General features: G+C 37.6%; 1 protein-coding gene across 1 annotated transcript; it reads left to right on the forward strand.

Annotated features, from left to right (window-relative positions):
- Nucleotides 1–424: 424 nt before the first annotated feature.
- Nucleotides 425–11,399, forward strand: hibadh (3-hydroxyisobutyrate dehydrogenase). The gene is made up of 8 exons (XM_004077826.4): nucleotides 425–543; nucleotides 1,305–1,465; nucleotides 1,553–1,662; nucleotides 1,745–1,866; nucleotides 7,782–7,915; nucleotides 10,140–10,216; nucleotides 10,299–10,455; nucleotides 10,804–11,399. Exons 1-8 carry the CDS (start codon nucleotides 474–476, stop codon nucleotides 10,960–10,962), a joined length of 990 nt encoding a protein of 329 aa, XP_004077874.1. The 5' UTR covers nucleotides 425–473; the 3' UTR covers nucleotides 10,963–11,399.
- Nucleotides 11,400–16,793: the final 5,394 nt, after the last annotated feature.

Genomic DNA, 16,793 nt, shown 5'->3' on the forward strand with positions numbered 1-16,793 from the left:
TAGCAGTGGGAAATTTTATACAAACACTAGTAATGTATGAGTGCAGTTTATTAGTGACTGCCTTTTAGGTACTATCTCTGGTAAATGATGTAAATTATTATTTAGATACATTTGCATTTGCGCACTCAAAACAATATAGTCAAACAACTGAAACAGAAATGTAAATTAGCTTTTAAAGTACAATTTTCAGATTTTAAAAGTAAGCAGTGACAGGGAGCTCTCATTTAACCTTTACTGGTTAATCTAAAAAAACATCATACTTTCCACGCAGGGTTATAGATCAACGTGACCATTTCAAAATGAACAAAAGCATAGCTAATGTACAGCAACTGTCATGACTTTAGCCCCTCCCCCTGAAACTAAGTGGCAAAGAGAGCAGGGCGTGCTGCGCATGACTGTTACGTGATTGGAAGGAGAAGCTGTCATTCACGTACGTTCAGTGACGCCTTACGTAAGGTCAAGAGGAACGAAGCATGGCCGCAGTGTTGAAAGGATCCTTTTACTTATTGGGAAGATATCGCAAACATGTTGACCTGGTACATGGTAAGGACAATGATACGATGTAAAACTTCATTACGTTTTGTCTAGACGTAAATCGTCTTTTTAGCTGTTATCGTAAATTTACCGAATGCTTTGGTCGTAAAACTGGCTCGTTTGTGGAGAAGTTTCTGTTCATTTCGATGAAAATGTTGGAGGTTAAATAATGAAAATGTATCGATTATGATTAGCAGAAGAATTTGCACCCAGTGTGCCTTTATATTGCTGTAAAAAGCTATAGGGAGATGTGTTATATAGAAATATTTTTTTTCCTTTCGTGTAATGTAATCTCCAATGTCCGTGACAATTTTACTGGGTTTTATAATATTGCACAAGGAAATACTAGTATTCTGTTCAAAACGAAGGTGTGTTTTTTAATGTAAAGAATTAGGTAAAAATGCTCCGATTTTATTCTGAAAAATGTAAAATTACTTTGAAAGTATATTAAACATAATGCCTGCATACTGACAGTGTTTGCGCAGACTGCACTGAGCTACTGTGTGGTGTACAGTGTAGTACTTCTGTGAATTTTATCACTATATTAAAATCTTCTCATATTCTTAATTAATTTTATCGTGCTTAATAGAATAACATTTTCAAAGTGAATAAATTAAATGAACGAAAGCCTTATCTGCAATTACATTACAATTAGTAAATTCAAGTGGTAAAAGGATGACAGCACTGTGTTTTATTGCTCATCATGTGTGAGTGGTCCCTAAGTGGAGTAATAGTAAAAAAAAACATACATATTTTTTATTTTTTTACAGTCTCTGCGAGGCATATGTCTTCAAAGACACAGGTGGGTTTTGTCGGTCTGGGAAACATGGGAAACCCAATGGCAAAGAATCTGCTAAAGCATGGATATCCAGTCGTTGCTACAGATGTGTTCCCAGAGTTCTGCAAAGAGGTGCAAGAGCTGGGTGCACAGGTAGTGCAAGTTAAATTTACACATCTATTTTTACATCTTTTCTGTAATTTTTTTTATTCTGAAGATGGGATTTTGTGTATTTTGCAGATTGTGGATAATCCGGCTGAAGTCGCAGACAAAGCAGATCGTATTATTACCATGCTGCCCTCTAGTCCCAACGTCATAGATGTGTACACCGGACCTAATGGCATTCTGAAGTAACCTCCTCTTTCTTTCTCTTTCAAATGTGTAAGCGTGTCAGGATGACAGGATTTTAATGGAGTTTGATGTTTTCAACAGAAAAGTAAAGAAAGGTTCCCTATTGATTGACTCCAGTACTATTGATCCAGCTGTTTCGAAGGAGATGGCTGCAGCTGCTGAAAAGCAAGGGGCAGTTTTCATGGATGCACCTGTGTCGGGTGGTAAGTTATCTAATATTTATTAATATAATATTAACTTTTGTTTAGCATGGATTAAAAATTATGGTCTCATCCTTCAGTCGATATGATTCCCCTCAGAATAGCAACTGTAAGAGAGGCTTGTGTTATTTGATGTAACATTACGCAGAAATAATGTAAAGTTTAATGGCAAAGAACAAACACCTTTGATACAGAATATTCTTGTTCCTGTTTCTTTGTGTTTTGTTAAAAATTAAATGCAATGGCATAAAAAATACGAGTGCATGATTGTGGTATTACGTATTCAATTTTTTTTACTATTATTGGCTAAGTAAGATTATAGCTGCCAAAAGCTAACCAAACACAATTTACTTTATATATCATCTTAGGCAGTTGAGCAGGTCGGCCAATGATCGAAGGTTCGCGGCTTCGATCCCTGCTCTCCCCCACTGTTGTTGTGTCTTAGGGCAAGGCACTTCACCCTCCTTGTCTCCAGCTTGGCTGCACTGGTGTGTGGATGCGTACGAATGTCCCTGGACAATAAATCGCAAATTTATCATTATCGCGATATCAAGCTGTGCAATACGCATATAGCAAAAGATGGCAAAAATTGCCATAAATAGTTACCTTAAATGTGCTAAAACAATCCTATGGCAGCTTGAAATATTTAAAGAATCAAATAAATCCATTTATGCATTCGACCAATTGGATGGAGCTCTTTAATGGTGGATGTTCACCTCCTATCTAGACGACGTGACGAGTTGGAGTATAATTTAAGGCATGTTTTCTCTTATTTAAATTCAACTGTTGCAGTGAAATGTAAATTATGTTTTCGGTTGTTTTGCCATTCGTTCATGTAGCGCAAGTTATATCGTCATCACAATGTTGATCACAAATATCGCAAATCGCGAGTTTTCCTCACACCGTGCAGCCCTAGTCCTGGGGACGGTCAGAGGGTCCGTAGGCTAGATCAGTATCTTACCATCACTAAGTATGACCAGGGCTCCAGACTAACTTTTTTCACTAGGAGCACAGTGGCCCCCAACTGAAAATTTTAGGGGCACAACCAGAAAATTTAGGGGCGCATACCGTGAATCAACATGCTAACCAGATCTACTAATTTCCACTGTATTACGAATAAATACTTTAATAATAGATGCAGAAATTACAATGTGCTGTTTCAAATTAAGTGTCACATTTTAATCTGCACTTTTGAAGATGCAACAACAAGGTAAACTGACAGAAGAAGGTAAACTGTAAAAGAACAGGCGATGTTCACTGGATATCAGAACAATTAATACAGATACCTGAGATCAGAGAGAGGCTCAAAAACTGATGGAAATTTATCTTGGTGACACCAAATAAGTGCAGCCAAGACGCACAATAAGCGTGTTTGAGATCACCCAGATGGACGCAACGCTGTTCAGATCACCTGGTGTGTGACATATATTTTTGTTTTTGCTCCAACATCACCTGTCAATCATCACAAAAATATCAGGAGAAAGGGGCGGGAGCAGCAAGGCCCCAACCTACCGAACGCAGCTGTAAATTTAGTACTGAACTGACTGAAAGCTGCCCTATGACCACAAAACAATGCATTATGGGACATGTGTCCTGATGGTTTTTGTAGTTAGGTGAGAAATTGAAATAATTTAAAATACCAATTGATTAAAAATAGGCTAAATCCATTACAAAACATTCAAATAAATATAAAATATATAATAACACAGATCATACTAAGGGGGAGAGGAATATTAAAACTAAATTGAACTGAATTGAACTTCAACTTCCTGTTCTCCTTCAGTCTCGCTGCAGATTCGCCATCCCCCCCCCCCCCCCCCCCCCCCCCCCCCCCCGCCTGGTCTCCCCAATGATCCAGGCGAGCCGCTGGTTCATCTCAAACACTTCTATCCTTGAATTTTCCCCACGTGTTTTAAGTGCGTCTCGGACTAAACCGTGTTGTTGCTCACACGTGTTTAAAGTTCAAGCCCCGTTAGCTGTCACGCATGTAGGTGTGGGACATTTATTCTCCTCAGCTGACCTGACTCCCGCGGGAGCGGTGTGCTGCCATGACAGCCGTGTATAAACCGTTTGATTGGGGGGATGCGACGCAGCGCGCTTAACCGTAACCCCCGTAAACTCCGTGTCTGTGCGACCCAGAGAAAGGTTCAGCACGGCCTGCGTGCATTTAGAAAATTACGAGCGAATAGATACGTTCTAAAAAGCAAAGTAAGGAACTCCTTCATGTGGTCCGGGGAGGGGGCTGTCAGGTCTCCTGCTTTCAAGCCCGGTCATTGTCACGCCCCCCAAGAGTCATTTACTCCACTGTGATTGGTTGGTTTGTCAGCTCCGCACACGACAATGACAATGTCATTCATACAAACTGGCAGGACGCATTAAAATTAAACTTTCATTTCAAGGTGGGGGCCACAAATAGCCCACGGGCCGCGAGTTTGAGACCCCTGCTGTAGACTCTGGCACTGGTACACCAGCCGCAGGTCGGAGGTATGAATCAATGGTTCGCTTGCTCATAGCTCAGATGCACGCACAGGTTGTGATGATATTTGTCTCCGTTTCCTTCCCACAGATGTTTACGCGCGCTCGATTATCTCTAGGCCCCTCCCCCTACACGCATTTTAGCCACTTACGCGAGTGTGTGCTCTCGTCTCATGAGTATGTGTGCCAGTTTGTTTGTGTGTTTGCGTGCGTGTGCGCTCGCGTCTCATTGATTATTTCATTGATCATTGACTTGCCCCTTCCACGTTTAATGTATAAAAAATACGGAGGGTGGGGGAGGCAAATTTACTGGTCGCACATGTGCGACTGGATGTAAAATTCAGTCGCACGCTCTCAAATTTTGGTCGCAAAATGCGACCAAATGGTCGCAGTCTGGAGCCCTGATGACTGAGGAGTGAATGAGTAATGGACACACATTGTAAGCACTTTGAGCGTCTGGAAAAGTAAAGAAAAATCCAATCCATTGTTATTTAGGGCGGCCGTGGTGCAGCGGTAGGGCGGTTGACCCATGATCGTAAGATTGCAGGTTTGATTCCCGCCTTGCAGGCACATTAGTCTATGTGTCCTTGGGCAAGACACTAAGCCACACCTTGCCTCTGCTGGTTGGCGGGCGCCTGTGTTCAGCAGCGGAGCCGCCACCAGTGTGTGAATGTGTGTGTGACTGGGTGAATGGGACTGTGACTGTAAAGCGCTTTGGGCCTTGTAGGTAGAAAAGCGTTATATAAGTATACGCCATTTACCATTGTTATTATTAATAATAAACTTAAAACAAAAACCCAAACCTATCAGCTATTAACATCTAGGTTTCTTAATTTAGGTTTTGACTTTTTAAAAAATGTATCAAAATAAGTTTTTTTTTAAATGCCCACAAGCTAAATTTCACTTATTTTATTTTTTTGTGGCTAGTTAAAGTTTTTAACAGTATATGCTATTTTTAAAGTAGATTATTTAAAAAAAATCTCACAGTTTATGTTTTCAAAAAAAGCTACATCATTTCTAACTTTTTTGTGGCACTCTAAACCTTTTTCTTTTTTTTTTTGCATATTACAAATACTTGCATTCATCTTTTAAAATAGTCTTGGAATATATAATCTCACATTGATGGTCACACTTGAAGACATTTAAACAACGAAGTTATGCTACCGTAACAATGCTGGAGACGGGTTGCATGTCAAAGTAGCATGTAGTGTGTTTTTTTTCCATGTTTAGTGTCCAATGCTGCAGTTGCTAGGTAAAAAATTGGAGCACTAGGATCTTGTAGCCAATGTATGTGTTTGAACTGTCAGAGAAGCTACTTTCTTTGAGTTGAAGTTGGTCCATTACTCTGGTTGCTCTTAAGCTTAGCAGTGATTTATGTACTCATTTATCCCCTGGTAGTGCACATGGATTGAACTTTTCCTGCTATTTCTATTGAACTTTTCTTGATGCTGCTGCCATTGCAGCCAGTGCAGAATCGACTGTTGAATGTGCTTTGATACTGACATCAATCTTATGGTTTTAGCTCTTATTGGAGTATCTCTGTGAGGAAAAAAAAGAGGGGGGGGTCCAAAGTAAAGTGGCTATGTTGTTTAGGACAAACATAAGTCCACAAGGAAAAGAGGAAATAATTAAATAGCCATGGGTTTTTAGAGCCATCCCTTCAGAATAATTGTCTTCATATTAGTATTCCTGCTGTTCACCTAAGCCATACTACAGACCGCATACAAATAAACAGATTATTTTATCTCATACTGGTTGATTATATTAAGATGCTGATTCATCCTTATTTCTCTGGAGGGTCATTAGGTCACAGGTATTCAGTGATCTTCAAATTTCAGTCTCAACTATATAACAGGGATCCATAATTCACCTTGATAGTTGAAAGTGGTTTGTAATATTTTAAAGTAAATCTTAGAGTCAACATATAGTGGAGTGGAAACCAGATAATAGTGATATGTAGTTGTCTTCTAATATTGGTTATAAGCTTTGAAGACTAGTTCTATGAACAGAAAAAAAAGAAGTACAGGAATCCAGGTTAGAAAAGCACAGCTGTCTTTAATTAGAGATGATTTACCATATTCATCCTTTCATGTGTTTATAACAATTTCCAGACTTTTTACTCCAGTTACTTTTATGGCCCCATGTGCTATGTTTTGTTGTTAGAAATAAAGATTTGAAATGTTGTCATTTAAAGAATGTAAAGGAAAATCTGAAAATAAGATATTACATTACCCATTACCAATTTTACCTGGATACTAGTGACACACAAATATTATCTGGACATGTTTTTCTTTGGTTATGGCCAAACAAAAACATTCATAAAATCAGAAACTTTCAGTAGAAACTACATATTCAGTTCAAACAGGTGGCAGTAATACAGGTAGGGTTAGTGTTGGGCCTTAGCTCTGTCAAGGACAGAATCTTTTGTTTTTGTTTGTATGAGGTAAATACTTATTTTCTGCTCCATTATACAATTAAATTATTTAGAAATCATACATGGGGATTTCCTGGATTCTTTTGTGTACATTATGTTTCTCAGAGCTAAAGTGTGTATATGATCACATATGATCAATCCTGATCAAAGGTTTATAGACCTTGCTCATATTTTTAAGTGGGACAAATTTCAGAAGTGTTGACTCACGAATAGTTTTTACCCCACAGACAAGTTTAATAAAAAAAATACACACATTAATGATTGTATCCCAGAATTACAGCCAAAACTACCATCTTTCTACCATCTCTTATATTCTCCACCATAAATGTGAAGACATGCTACTGTCAGTGATTGTAACCTTCACTTCACAGGTTAAGTGTTTAATATATTGAGTTGTGCTTACGGTAATTTAAACTGTCACACATTGACTGTAACACAGCATTTCCCCTTTTTTTCTTTTACAAGACTATTCTAGCACTGCAATGTATAAAAGGGAACATTTACCACCTACTTTTGCCCCTCTCTGCTTGCTTCCTGCAAACTTAAAGATTAATTATGGAACTACTTTGGCAAATTTCTTGGCCCTCATATGGTTTGCACCTGGTTAAGCTTTTAACCCCACATGAACCTGGACCAGCAACAGCTGTGCCTACAACCGTATGAAAATTAACCAATCTGGTTCCTGGAGTGTGAGAATGTAGTAACTGCTGCACCTTAGACTTACTTTTAATACTTTATTAGCTATGACTGTGTACAACGACATAATGTTTGGCTTTCTGCAATGGCTGCATTAAGATTTTCAATGATAATGGGTAATGATAAAGATAAAGAAATAACGTTTTTGTAACATTCAGTAAAAAAAAAAAAAAACTAAGTGTGTCTTATAAAAAGGCTGTAGCAGCTTTACAAAGGTTTCATTGAGGGAAAGGTAGCAACGTGATTCACTAAAGTGTTTTAAATGTAATTAAAGTCCATAAATTTTATGTGAATGTTAATTTGTGTTTTTCAGGTGTGGGCGCTGCCAGTTCGGGTAACCTGACCTTTATGGTTGGAGGCGCCGAGGAGGAATTTAATGCAGCCAAAGAACTACTTACCTGTATGGGAGCTAATATAGTTTATTGTGGTCAAGTTGGAACTGGACAGGTATGAAGGAATCTCCCAAACTTTTGAAATATTAGGACAATTTTTGACATGTTCTTTTTATTGTATGTGCGTTATGATGTGAGAAAACCATACTATATATGAGTTAAAAAGTATAAACTAAGAGTATGATCACCCCTGCCTTGTTTGGTTTGGTTGAAATGGACCAGAGTTCATTTACCACATTAGTCTGGGTCAAGTGTGCTGGTGTGAATACGCTCTTGTGAATTCTGGTCTTGATAAAAAAAAACGGACTCGGACACCTTGGTCCACTTCCGAATTGTCTTAGTACGGTTACCTTATGGTGTAAAAGTTCTAAATAAACAACATCAGCTTATTTTGGAACTAACAAGCTGCTGTAGCTGTGAATTAAGAGAATAAAATAAAATATGTACCGGTAGTTGTAGCGTTAGATAAGCTAATTCTCTCCAAGTGTTCTGGTACATCACCTGTCCATCCTTGGGAGGATCTCTCCTTCATGTGGAAATCCCTGAGATTTCTTCCTTTTTTCCAGAATCCGTTTGGGTTTTTTTGGGGATATTTTTCTTACTGCAAAGGAGGGTCTAAGGGCAGTGATGCGCAGTTTAGTTTAGTCTTTTTAGTTTAGTTTAGCAATCAGCTATTGTATTTTATGACTTTCTGTTCTTTATGATTCATGTTTACTACACAATTACTGGTATGAAACCCAGTGAGATGACTAATGTTGTAAATATTGGGCTATATAAATAAAATTGAATTGAATTGAATGAACCATTAACGGCCTTCACCTCTGCAGGGCTGCTGCTAGGCTAGCATGCTGTGAGGTGAACTACACAGGACTCATCTCCTTACCAGTAACCATCTTTCAGACAGCCTCACTGTTAACCCTTGTGCTATCCTAGGCACTTTATCATTGAGAGTTGGGTCATCTACACCCACTAGACAGTGCTCTGAACCTTTTTTCTTAAATGATTTGTGATCTTCACTGGTGTCCATTGATTACATGAAATCTTTCCACCTTTATCCACCTTTGTCATGGTAGGGAGAACACGTCAATGTAAGGGTGGGGTCATCTAAGATAGCACAAGGGTTAAAAAATCATAAACAGAAGCCTTTTAAACACACTTTAAAGCAAGCACCATTAAAATTCAGAATAATTTCCAAATATGTGTGTTTTAATCAAGAGCTATAATAGGTTTTGCGATCTTCGTACACATGTTTCTGCACAAGTATAAGTTTGCTTGCAAAAAAATGTATCGAAAAGTAGAAAATAAAAAAATAAAGTTTATTCTGAATCCAGACCAAAAGAAAAGGACAGAAAGATTTTTTTTTGGTGTGAATACACCCCTAAACACATTTACCTAGTAGCAAAAGCAAGTTAGAAGAGTCATCACGGTCTACCCTAAATATTCACATGAAGTCAAACTGTCAAAATGACTAATTTTGTCATCGTACCTGAGCCACTATGTGGGGAATAATGACGACTAAACAGAATCAAGTTTTAACAATCTGTCTGGTTTACTGTGGGTCTTTACAGATAAATCTCATCATATGTATAAAGTTATGTCAACTCTATTGTAGTCATAAAGCAGTAATGCTTATAAATTGTATGGGTGAAATCTCACAGTAAATTATGTTTTGACCTGACCCATGATGTTTAAATGTAAAAGATGTGTAAAGCACAGCGTTTATTGTCAATTTTTGGAGTTTTATGAATAACGATTTAGCTCAAAAACACATCATAAATCCCCTAAAGGACACATAATCATTTCAATTTTTTGGGCCACTCTATAAAAAGTCAATGAGGGGTGCAGAGGACACGAATACGCCTCTAACTAAAAGCTCTACTAGTTTTATTGTTTCTACTGTTCAGAGGGTTTATGTTTTTGTACTTAATGTACAACATTGCATTATATAAATAATATGTCCAGTAATATTGGTTTAAGAAGACTATATAGAGATCCACACTTCTCAATACTCAAAGGATGAATGCCAAAAAAGTCACTTTTATGTAGAAAACAGAATCAAGGTGTAATGTAGTTTCCACTGGTGCAGAGAATTAATGAGAAAAGCCATAGCAAAAGAATTTTGATGTGGATCTTATTTGGTTGGGCAGATTTAAAAAAGTTTTTTGTTTGTTTTGCTTTTTGAGTCATATCAGATCACAAATGTGTCCCCTGTAATGAGCTTGATTTAAACTACATAATTGACTATACATTTGTCATGATCCCATTATGTTTTGTTGTAGGCTGCTAAAATCTGTAACAACATGCTTTTAGCGATTGGGATGATTGGGACTTCAGAGACGATGAACCTGGGCATCAGGTAGAAGCTCAGGAAAACCTCTGCATGTCGTCATCATGTACAGCTGCAGTATCTTAAACTAAGCCATGTGCTTCTTTCACAGACTTGGCCTTGATCCCAAACTCTTGGCCAAAATTCTGAACATGAGTTCAGGCCGGTGCTGGTCTAGTGACACTTACAACCCAGTGCCAGGAGTTATGGAAGGAGTCCCCTCTGGGAATAACTACCAAGGAGGTTTTGGCACTCAGCTGATGGCAAAGGTCAGTCTATAAACCTTTGATCAGGATTGAAAGTAAGTTATGGCCAGATTTATTAACTGGCCATATTTAAACAATAAAATATTATTATTTAACATTAAGAATTTTTCAAGTTCCAATAAATTTTAGCGTTTTCTTTAGAAGATCTGTTAGAAATGATCACAGACCTTGTTAGCTGTGTTACAAAAAAAAGGATGTCTGTCCAGACCATTCCACTGAAAGAAGCCTGTAAATGTTCAGCAGAACACAAAATATACATTATGGTATATGTGGGTTTGTGGTTTTGTTTTTCCAGACTGACATTTTCATTTGTGCTGAGGTTTTTAATGCGTATTTTCTTTTCTTTTTAAGGATTTGGGCCTCGCACAGAACACAGCCACAAACACAAAGACTCCTGTCCCTCTTGGCTCTTTAGCCCATCAGATCTACCGTATGATGTGCGCTCGCGGTTATGCCAATAAAGATTTTTCTTCCGTGTTCCAGTTCCTACGTGAAGAGGAGAGCCAGTAAAGTCAGCTTCCATCCACAGCTTTGCCATGTGCCTGGCTCTGCAGAGGACTGACAGAGCATTTCGGGTGCATTCACCACAAGGACATGGGTTTTTTTTTTTTGGTTGTTTTTTTTTTTCAAGTTAGAAACTAAGTGAGCTCTAGCATCATACAACACACATTTTGAGCACTTGTATTCAGTATAAAAATGTATGTGTGTTATGGATGTTTTTGTGATTCAACACTCCTTTTAGTTCTAGATTAAACTAATTTGCCATCTATGCAGAGGAAGAAATAGAATTTATGAAATGTGCTGATGTTTGTTGGTGTCCATGTGTGTTAATGGATTGTCTGTTTTCCTTTTTTTTTTTTTTTTTTTGTCAATATCAGTTATTTCTCTTGACTTGGAAATTGTTACTTTAAGTTTTCAGTTAATAAAATAGACATTATTGTAATGCTTTCCTTCTTGCTGGAAATTATTTGACAACTGTAATTCAATTTCTTAACTATGACAGAAAATGAGAGCCTAAATACTAGAAATCCAGATGTTCTACCAATAGATTAATCAAACATTTTGGAATATTTTGACTTCAGCGGCAATGACTGTAAACTGTAAATTCAGAAAAAAATGTATTTTGGAATTCTGGCAGTAGCATCGACACAAATGTAAAGATTAAAACATTTTAGGTCTGGCCTTTACCCTACTCCTCAAGAGGTACAACCTTGCCTGGTTTCCAGCTCTCCCTGGACTGCTTGATGCTGACAGCCTAAACCAGTTGCGTTCAGTCAATCAGGATGTGGAATCACTTGAGTCAACCAATCAGCAGAGAGATGGTCAAGGACAGCTGGAAACCAGACAGGATTGTGACTCCTGGGGACCAGGGTTGGCCAGCTGTGGTCTAGAGGAAACATAAGCTAGTATTGTCCTAAGTAATCAGTTGTGATGGCTTCCCAACTAAGGATAGGTCAACTAACATCTAAACCTGATTTCAAGCAACTCGTCTGTGCTGAGGTGGAAAATGTGTTGGAATCTCAAGGAGTTACCAATAATCCCACCAACGTTTATTCATTTCTTTTTGATTTTTATCTTTTTTAAGCTCTCACAGTAAATTATCTTCCTCCTGTAGGACTATTCTTCGTATCTTCTCCATTCATTAAATCACTTCACATCTTCTTATCCTAAATCCATCAATCACATTTTGGTTCAGATTCAAACCACCTCAGTCTGATTTTTCTTATTTTAAAATTTACCTGAGGTTTTTTGCCTCAGATTTAATCTTTCTTTACTTTTCCATCTTCAACACTATCTAAGAGAATTTCAACATCTTTGCCTCTGCTACCTTCTACTCCTGCACATACAGTACATTTCTGTCGTAATTCCCAGTTTTGCTTGCTGTATTCTTGTTACCAATCTTGAAACACATCCCTTCTGACAATTTGCTCTACCCTTTCTGGTTGGATAGCACATCTTAATGATTTTCCATGTTTGACTCTGCTCTGGACTGTTGACCTTAGTACGTACCCCTGCCATCTAATACACCCCTACACCAGCTAATCTCATCATTCCACTGGCAACTTCACCATTCACACATGAATTCTGGTGATGGAAACCAGTAAACAACCTAAAACATGTCAAATGATCATATTTGTCTAGCTAAAACATTCAATTTAAACTCTAGAGAACTACTTCATATGTGATCTCTGAAATAAGTCCAACTTTATTTATAAAGCACTTTACATACAACAGTATTGCAAAGTCCTTTACAGGCTTACAATGATTTTAAATGAAAGTATAAAACGCACAGAATGCCCTCAACCATCCAGAAATGAAACAGATTCCTCTGAAAAGTTTATTATGGTTTTGGTAGCTTCCAGAAAAGGGGCCTCACTCTATTGTGCCATGTTTGATGTGCTGTCATGTAGAGGGAGGATAATGCGAATTACAGCACGCAAAGGCTACTGTGACTTGACGGGCAAGGTTTGATTTAACTACTACGCTTTGGAACAACATTTATTTCTAAACCTACAAACAACATTGACACAAGAATGTATTAAGTCAGTCAGTAAGTTTCTATGTCAAGTTTGTTTTTGCAGAAGCCTGAAGGTTAGTCCAGGATTCTAGCTTTAAAATGAGCCAGCCCCTCTTTTCCAAGAATACACCATCTCTTTACTCTGCCACAGGTGTTGGCTGTTACACCAGGAGATTTCTTTCTGGATCTGAGCACAATAAACTATGTTTTATAAAAAAATAACATTAACATAAAGCTATTGATGCAAACAAAAGAAAAAAAAGCTGTTATGTTTGCTTTTAAACATATTTTTAAGATCCACATTTGTAAAACAGCTGCAGCATCTGTAGCTAAAATTCCAATATAGATCAATAAAGATGATTTTTGTTTAAATTGGTCTGAATTTAATTCTGGGTTAACCATCTGTTGATTAGACAACAGTTTTGTACATACTTCATTACCTATTTAAGTCCGCTATTCCTCAAGATTTGCCAAGCTGTAACTAACCCCACTCTGGCTGGAAGCCCACACCAGAAAATGTTCCTAAATGGGCTTTTGCTTCTCACTTATGTTGTTTTACTCACGTGGAAACAAATGTTTGTCTTTTCTCCTCACCAGAATTCAATGTTAAAATCTTATTTGATCACATTTGAATAAAACAAACTGTCATCTCTGGGTTGTTTGAACAATTCTGTAAAATACAGCCAAAACATTCATTTCTAACCATGTTTTGGCACGAAACGATCCTTATCCCTTCCAGATGTGTGCAGATCCAACAGTTAAAAAAGAGCATCACAATTATTTAAAGTACCTCACTTGAGTTCTGCAGCTTTGTGGAGAAAAAAACAATAATCGGTGATCGTGTTAATGGAAATTTGTCTTTCTTTCTTTAATTTTGAGCGTTAGCAAAAAACACTTTCTTCATTTGAAAACACACTTGAGGGATAGACAGTGAATTGCCATTTAAGGTTGGGATTTCAAAGCTCAGATTCAGAGATTTACACCACAACTTTGCTGCGGATTCTCACTGTCAGCATCACCCAAACATGACTTTGCCATTCCGGAGTGTGTTACATCACCTACAAGAGGTGTAAGCAGTTATTTATGGTTCACGCGTTACCATTTTCAACGAGCAGAACAAAAACCTAGATTGATTTAGTAAAAACAAGGGTTTGAGTCTATAGAGAATTTGAGCATTGCTGCATTTGTGCAGCCTTCCCACTCTTATGTGGTGTACTTAACTTTGGAATAGGCCTACAGATGCGAGTTTGTGTGTATTTGTTATAGACCAGCACAAAAATAAACCTTCTCACACAATTATCTTTGTTCTTCAATGCTCTTGGGGAGACTCCGGATGCAGTCATAAAGGAGTTGCAAGCTGGCTCCTTCATTGGTTATAAAAGTGCCGGGGGGGGCAATTCCACACAAAGTCTTCAATGTGGCAGTTGTTGGTGGTGGGACTTCAAAGATCTACATGCAGCTCCAAAAACTTAAGTTCATCCTCATTTGTTAAAAATCTTCAGAATCTCCAGAAAAGGGAAATGATCATAAAAAAAGCATCTGATTTACAAACACAGCATATTCATTTTAATAGAACTATTTAAAACTAACTTGATTGATTTTCGTTTATTGTTTGATACTTGCATGACTTAAGAACTTAATTAATTGCTTTTTCCCCACACTTTTTGTCTAAGGCCTGGTGATAACACTTTATCAGATCATTGAAATTATATATAAAAATCTGAGTTCTCCAGCAGCCCCCAAACCAAATTCTCAGTGCCTGTTTTTGAAAATGTCTTTCATTTGAATAAAGAAATAAGTTAAAGCTGACTTGTGAAATTGTCACTTCTTTGTCAACTGAACGAAAGTTTTTGTTACATTTTTGTAAAAGTGAAAACCAAAAAGAGCTGATTGGAAAGCCTCAGCCTCTCAGTTTATGAGTCTACAGAATTAATTTGTGGATCAGCTCCACTTTTCTTCTCCAGGTAGGCCAGAGCAGGGGAGCGGCATGTCTCTGATCTACTTTACCAATGAGCTCTGAGAGGCCAAGGTGCCACAGGTCAGGCGATCACAAGACAGAGCCATAAAAAGTCCATTAAGCACTGTAGACTGAGAGCTGTGCTGTCATCCACTTGATAGCTGTTGCAAACAGAGCAGTACTTTGGTCTCAGGCCTCCAGCAGACTGAAAAACTCACAGCCTGCATCATCTGATTCACTTTTTTTAATAAGCTTTGCTGTCTGGTATACTGAAATTTAAGCAACTGAGCATGTTCATCCAAAGGAAAAAAATTCAGGAAAATAAAGACGATGGTTGTGTTTTTCCTGGAAATTTCTCTGTGAGAAAACACTGCTATTTTGTCAAAAAATACCTTTTTATGTTGCAACAAAGAGCAATTCTGCGTTCTGTTCTCGTTTTCTTTTCTTTTCTTTTCTTAGTTTAGTAGCATTCACACAAACAGCCCACATCCTGGCACAAACGCCTAATGTCGACATGAGCATTAACTGCCATAGGCAACAACCCGACTTAACAAGTACAAAAACCCCGACTTAACAAGTTGAAAGGTTCTTTAAACACGACTCTTCTGCTTTGTGTTTTTTTTTTTTTATTGGTAAAAATACCCACAAACTACACAGTATAATTTTAAATTGCATCTATAATTTTAAACCGAAGTACAAGTTTTGTTTTGTTTTGTTTGTTTCTTTGTCACTTTTTCTTTTTGTCCTGATTTCATCATTTTATTTAAAAGCAGTTCACAGCATGAATTTTCCAAATACTTTCAGATTCTTTGTGAGTTTATATTCTTGGACAAATGTAAAAACAGTTTTAATTCCGGTTTAAGGAGTTAATTTGCCTTTTACGTTTATGAAATTGGCCCAAGAAATAAATATAGCTTAGGAGCGTGCGTAAATGTGGGTGGGTGTTGCAGTCAGACTTGGAAAAACATGCATCTGAAAATTGAAAATCTTCTCAATAAAATGATCATCTTCATAAATAATTTCCAGAAAAATAAGTGCATTCTGTTCATCCTACACTCTCAAATAATTGTACTTCCTGATCGATTATTTTGTGAGATTGGTTCAAAAGCCTTATGCACCTACACTGACTCAGATCATTTCTGTGTGTTCTTTTTAAATTTTAAAATCAAGAAAAAACATATTTTCGGCCATTAATCCCAAAGCAGCGATTAAAAACAGACGTTGAGCGAATTTACTTAAAGGAAAAATGTTTTTTTGTGCTCCAGGCTTCTGTACATTCTTCAGCGCGAGCTCTGAACTTCAGCCATAAACATTTACGGCCTCAAAAAGTGGGAAAATTCTTAGCTATTAAAACGGTTATTAATTTATTTATTTTCAAATCTTCATATTTATTGGCGCACATTTCTCATCTGTGTCAATTTAAAGCTGGGATTTGATGCGCAAAAACGAGTTTTAAATATAAGATGTGTCGGTGTTTGACTATTTATTGAAATCCTGGTTTGTGTGCGTTCCCCACACCTCAGGCCTGGTACCATGTCCGCTGTGTTAACTGTAGAGAAAAAAAAATCATTTCATTTTAATGCTTGTGGTCTCCTGCACTGTAAAATCTGCGGCTTTGAGCTCCACTACAACCTCTTGATTTTTTTTTCTGAGAAAAACATGTAACTTCAGGGCATCATTGTGCTTTTCTGGAGTTGTTCTTTTTATGTCATTTATTGACTTCTGATCAGAGAAGAACAAAATCACAACTTTACGCATAAACCGACAAAAAGCAGCACATCTTGTGCTTGTAACCTCATCTAACGCTGCTTTCTTGATGCCTTTTTTTCTTTTTTTTTGGGGGGGGGGGGGGGTGACGGCAACTTT

Source organism: Oryzias latipes, chromosome 16 (genome assembly GCF_002234675.1).
Source record: "Oryzias latipes chromosome 16, ASM223467v1".
NCBI classification, from domain to species: Eukaryota; Metazoa; Chordata; class Actinopteri; order Beloniformes; family Adrianichthyidae; genus Oryzias; species Oryzias latipes.